The sequence below is a fragment of the Babylonia areolata genome, chromosome 9 (genome assembly GCF_041734735.1).
Source record: "Babylonia areolata isolate BAREFJ2019XMU chromosome 9, ASM4173473v1, whole genome shotgun sequence".
NCBI lineage: Eukaryota > Metazoa > Mollusca > Gastropoda > Neogastropoda > Buccinidae > Babylonia > Babylonia areolata.
Genome location: NC_134884.1, coordinates 48,582,852 through 48,588,851, shown reverse-complemented (window position 1 = coordinate 48,588,851; position 6,000 = coordinate 48,582,852). Strand labels below are relative to the sequence as shown.

The window sequence follows — 6,000 nt, the reverse complement described above, 5'->3', positions numbered from 1 at the left end:
TATTGTTGTGTGAGTTGTGTGACTGGCTTATTGTTGTGTGAGTTGTGTGACTGGCTTATTGTTGTGTGAGTTGTGTGACTGGCTTATTGTTGTGTGAGTTGTGTGACTGGCTTATTGTTGTGTGAGTTGTGTGACTGGTTTATTGTGTGAGTTGTGTGACTGGCTTATTGTTGTGTGAGTTGTGTGACTGGCTTATTGTTGTGTGAGTTGTGTGACTGGCTTATTGTTGTGTGAGTTGTGTGACTGGCTTATTGTTGTGTGAGTTGTGTGACTGGCTTATTGTTGTGTGAGTTGTGTGACTGGTTTATTGTTGTGTGAGTTGTGTGACTGGCTTATTGTTGTGTGAGTTGTGTGACTGGCTTATTGTTGTGTGAGTTGTGTGACTGGTTTATTGTTGTGTGAGTTGTGTGACTGGCTTATTGTTGTGTGAGTTGTGTGACTGGCTTATTGTTGTGTGAGTTGTGTGACTGGCTTATTGTTGTGTGAGTTGTGTGACTGGCTTATTGTTGTGTGAGTTGTGTGACTGGCTTATTGTTGTGTGAGTTGTGTATTGTTGTGTGAGTTGTGTGACTGGTTTATTGTTGTGTGAGTTGTGTATTGTTGTGTGAGTTGTGTATTGTTGTGTGAGTTGTGTATTGTTGTGTGAGTTGTGTGACTGGTTTATTGTTGTGTGAGTTGTGTATTGTTGTGTGAGTTGTGTGACTGGCTTATTGTTGTGTGAGTTGTGTGACTGGCTTATTGTTGTGTGAGTTGTGTGACTGGATTATTGTTGTGTGGGTTGTGTATTGTTGTGTGAGTTGTGTATTGTTGTGTTGTGTGAACTGTGTTGTGTGATTTGTTGTGTTGTGTGAACTGTGTTGTGTGAGTTGTGTATTGTTGTGTTGTGTGAACTGTGTTGTGTGAGTTGTGTATTGTTGTGTTGTGTGAACTGTGTTGTGTGAGCTGTGTATTGTTGTGTTGTGTGAACTGTGTTGTGTGAGTTGTGTATTGTTGTGTTGTGTGTTGTGTGTTGTGTGAGTTGTGTATTGTTGTGTTGTGTGAACTGTGTTGTGTGAGTTGTGTATTGTTGTGTTGTGTGAGCTGTGTTGTGTTGTGTTGTGTGAACTGTGTTGTGTTGTGTTTTGTTGTATTGTGTGAAGTGTGTTGTGTGAGTTGTGTATTGTTGTGTTGTGTGAACTGTGTTGTGTGAATTGTTGTGTTGTGTGAACTGTGTTGTGTTGTGTTTTGTTGTATTGTGTGAAGTGTGTTGTGTGAGCTGTGTATTGTTGTGTTGTGTGAACTGTGTTGTGTGAGCTGTGTATTGTTGTGTTGTGTGAGCTGTGTTGTGTGAGTTGTGTGACTTGCTTATTGTTGTGTGAACTGTGTTGTGTTGTGTTTTGTTGTGTTGTGTGAACTGTGTTGTGTTGTGTATTGTTGTGTTGTGTGAACTGTGTTGTGTTGTGTATTGTTGTATTGTGTGAAGTGTGTTGTGTGAGCTGTGTATTGTTGTGTTGTGTGAACTGTGTTGTGTGAGCTGTGTATTGTTGTGTTGTGTGAACTGTGTTGTGTGAGCTGTGTATTGTTGTGTTGTGTGAACTGTGTTGTGTTGTGTTTTGTTGTATTGTGTGAAGTGTGTTGTGTGAGCTGTGTATTGTTGTGTTGTGTGAACTGTGTTGTGTTGTGTTTTGTTGTATTGTGTGAAGTGTGTTGTGTTGTGAGTTGTGAATTGTTGTGTTGTGTGAACTGTGTTGTGTTGTGTATGGTTGTGTTGTGTGAACTGTGTTGTGTTGTGTGAACTGTGTTGTGTGAGTTGTGTATTGTTGTGTTGTGTGAACTGTGTTGTGTGAGTTGTGTATTGTTGTGTTGTGTGAACTGTGTTGTGTGAGTTGTGTATTGTTGTGTTGTGTTGTGTGAACTGTGTTGTGTGAGTTGTGTATTGTTGTGTTGTGTGAACTGTGTTGTGTGTATTGTTGTGTTGTGTGAACTGTGTTGTGTTGTGCATTGTTGTTTTGTGTGAGCTGTGTTGTGTGAGTTGTGTATTGTTGTGTTGTGTATTGTTGTGTTGTGTGAACTGTGTTGTGTGAGCTGTGTATTGTTGTGGTGTGTGAACTGTGTTGTGTTGTGTTTTGTTGTATTGTGTGAAGTGTGTTGTGTTGTGAGTTGTGTATTGTTGTGTTGTGTGAACTGTGTTGTGTGAGTTGTGTATTTTTGTGTTATGTGAGCTGTGTATTGTGTTTTGTGAGCTGTGTGAAGTGTATATAGGTGTGTGTGTTGTGTGAGTTTTGTATTGTTGTGTTGTGGTAGTTGTGAATGGTTGTGTTGTTGTCTTTTTCAGAGTTGCGGAGAACTGGAGGAAGCGGTGAAAAAGGTGGCAGACACTGCAGTGTGAGTTCAAATCCATGGTCTTTACTCCACTGTTAGTTTGCTTCTGTCTGTTGGTTTTCTCTGTGTTTCACCCTGTTTAGTTCATTCTGGATTGATCAGTAGATTGCTCATTTGGTGATTTGATTGATTAATCAGTTGATTGATAGATGAATGTAGAACATAGGATGATACAGGAATATCAATCATCCTTTTTCTTTTTTGAACTTTGAATTGAAGCAGAGGTCTGTTTGTCACATGATGGATTTTCACATAGGAGGATAGATACATCAATGATTATATAATTATACAAGGCAAGAGAAACTCAACAAACAGAACAGAAACAGTCTGAACATCTGACAGTGCTGCAAGAAAGACACAGACAAGGCTTCCCCTGCCAAAGACACAGAGGAAGAGAAAGAGAGATGGTTACAATGTGACACAGGACTGACCCACAGCATGGTTACAATGTGTCACAGGACTGACCCACAGCATGGTTACAATGTGACACAGGACTGACCCACAGCATGGTTACAATGTGACACAGGAGTGACCCACAGCATGGTTACAATGTGACACAGGAGTGACCCACAGCATGGTTACAATGTGACACAGGACTGACCCACAGCATGGTTACAATGTGACACAGGAGTGACCCACAGCATAGTTACAATATGTCACAGGACAAACCCACAGCATGGTTACAATGTGACACAGGACTGACCCACAGCATGGTTACAATGTGTCACAGGACTGACCCACAGCATGGTTACAATGTGACACAGGACTGACCCACAGCATGGTTACAATGTGTCACAGGAGTGACCCACAGCATGGTTACAATGTGTCACAGGAGTGACCCACAGCATGGTTACAATGTGTGACAGGAGTGACCCACAGCATGGTTACAATGTGTCACAGGAGTGACCCACAGCATGGTTACAATGTGACACAGGAGTGACCCACAGCATGGTTACAATGTGACACAGGACTGACCCACAGCATGGTTACAATGTGACACAGGACTGACCCACAGCATGGTTACAATGTGACACAGGACTGACCCACAGCATGGTTACAATGTGTGACACAGGACTGACCCACAGCATGGTTACAATGTGACACAGGACTGACCCACAGCATGGTTACAATGTGTCACAGGACTGACCCACAGCATGGTTACAATATGTCACAGGACAAACCCACAGCATGGTTACAATGTGACACAGGAGTGACCCACAGCATGGTTACAATGTGACACAGGAGTGACCCACAGCATGGTTACAATGTGACACAGGACTGACCCACAGCATGGTTACAATGTGACACAGGAGTGACCCACAGCATGGTTACAATGTGACACAGGACTGACCCACAGCATGGTTACAATGTGACACAGGACTGACCCACAGCATGGTTACAATGTGACACAGGAGTGACCCACAGCATGGTTACAATGTGTCACAGGACTGACCCACAGCATGGTTACAATGTGACACAGGAGTGACCCACAGCATGGTTACAATGTGTCACAGGACTGACCCACAGCATGGTTACAATGTGTCACAGGACTGACCCACAGCATGGTTACAGTGTGTCACAGGAGTGACCCACAGCATGGTTACAATGTGACACAGGAGTGACCCACAGCATGGTTACAATGTCTCACAGGAGTGACCCACAGAAGCTGAACAGCGTGTGCGGTGAAGCCAGCAGGCGTGTGGGTGTGACAGCGGTGTGCCAGGCGGTGCGGGGGGCGGTGAAGGAGGGCCTGACCCAGCTGTTTGGACCTGACTGGACGACACGGAGACTGGCCGTCAGATCGTCTGCTGCTGGTCAGCAGCCGCTGTTGTTGTCGTTGTCCATCGTTTCCTGTTTTAACTCACTCAGTTCTGGGACTAATTTTAACGCCTATTTTAACATGTTCATTCTATTCCATTCTATTCTGTTTTTATGCCAGTTTTGTACATCATCAAAGTGATGCTACCTATTTGTATTTTGTATTTGTATTTCTTTTTATCAGAACAGATTTGTCTGTTCCTTGCCATCTGTAACATTCTGTGGTTGGAATGTTATCAAAATTCCATTTATTGGTAACATTACTAATGACTCCTCTCCCCTTCCCATGACTGCCGCCTCACCCACCCTCCACGACCACTGTGTGTGTGTGTGTGTGTGTGTGTGAACTGTCAACAATGAATGTGTTCATGTCTAAATAAAGTTGTGTTGAATACAGACAATAAAGTGATGAAACGCCGCTCTGAAACTGACACCTCTTCCCCCTCACTCTCCTCCCTCCTCTTCCCCCTCCTCATCATTTCAGGTGTAAATGTATTACTCTTTTTTTTTTTTTTTTGTCACAACAGATTACTCTGTGTGAAATTTGGGCTGCTCTCCCCAGGGAGAGAGTGTGTCGCCACACAGAGCGCCACCCATTTTAAAATATTTTTTCCTGCCTGCATTTTTTTTGTTTTCCTTCTACAGAATTTTGCCAGGGACAACCCTTTTGTTGCCGTGGGTTCTTTTATGTGCGCTAAGTGCACACGGGACCACGGTTTATCGTCTCATCCAAATGACTAGCATCCAGACCACCACTCAAGGTCTAGTGGAGGGGGAGAAAATACAGGTGACTCTGCCAGGATTAGAACCAGTGCGCTCAGATTCTCTCGCTTCCTAGGCAGACTGGTTACTTCTAGGCCATCACTGCACTCCATGTGTACATGTTAAAACAAGCCTGTGAAGGCAAAAATTAATTTCCATGTGGATTAATATAGTATTTTGATTGATTGATTGATTGATTGATTGATTGAAAACTGTGTGACTTCTAGGTGAGGACGGGAGTGATGCGTCTTCAGCAGGCCAGATGGACACCTTTCTTGGCGTCAGAGGACAACGTCAGGTGAGTTCCTTCCTGTGTCTCTTCAGCAGGCCAGATGGACACCTTTCTTGGCGTCAGAGGAGAACGTCAGGTGAGTTCCTTCATGTGCCTCTTCAGCAGGCCAGATGGACACCTTTCTTGGCATCAGAGGACGTCAGGTGAGTTCCTTTGTGTCTCTTCAGCAGGCCAGATGGACACCTTTCTTGGCGTCAGAGGACAACGTCAGGTGAGTTCCTTCATGTGCCTCTTCAGCAGGCCAGATGGACACCTTTCTTGGCGTCAGAGGACGTCAGGTGAGTTCCTTTCTGTCTCTTCAGCAGGCCAGATGGACACCTTTCTTGGCGTCAGAGGAGAACGTCAGGTGAGTTCCTGTGGTAAGGGACCTACACACCTCTGTACCTGTCTCTTTCTTTATGGAGATCATGTGCACCTCTGTGAGCTGTGGAGGTAAGGGACCTACACACCTCTATACCTGTCTCTTTCTTTATGGAGATCATGTGCACCTCTGTGAACTGTGGTGGTAAGGGACCTACACACCTCTGTACCTGTCTCTTTCTTGGAGATCATGTGCACCTCTGTGAGCTGTGGTGGTAAGGGACCTACACACCTCTGTACCTGTCTCTTTCTTTATGGAGATCATGTGCACCTCTGTGAGCTGTGGTGGTAAGGGACCTACACACCTCTGTACCTGTCTCTTTCTTTATGGAGATCATGTGCACCTCTGTGAGCTGTGGAGGTAAGGGACCTACACACCTCTGTACCTGTCTCTTTCTTGGAGATCA

At 44.5% G+C, this 6,000-nt stretch overlaps 1 protein-coding gene across 5 annotated transcripts in view; it reads left to right on the top strand.

The window, feature by feature from the left end:
* LOC143285558 (rifampicin phosphotransferase-like) overlaps positions 1-6,000 on the top strand; it is a 144,482-nt gene that overhangs the window by 59,488 nt on the left and 78,994 nt on the right. For all 5 annotated transcript variants that reach the window (XR_013055696.1, XR_013055697.1, XM_076592945.1 and 2 more), the window contains exons 15-17: positions 2,315-2,364; positions 4,012-4,175; positions 5,169-5,239. Coding sequence is in view for 3 of the 5 variants with exons in the window: in XM_076592945.1 (XP_076449060.1) it covers positions 2,315-2,364; positions 4,012-4,175; positions 5,169-5,239 (285 nt within the window). In the remaining 2 variants the exon portion in view is untranslated. The remainder of the gene's footprint in view (positions 1-2,314; positions 2,365-4,011; positions 4,176-5,168; positions 5,240-6,000) is intronic.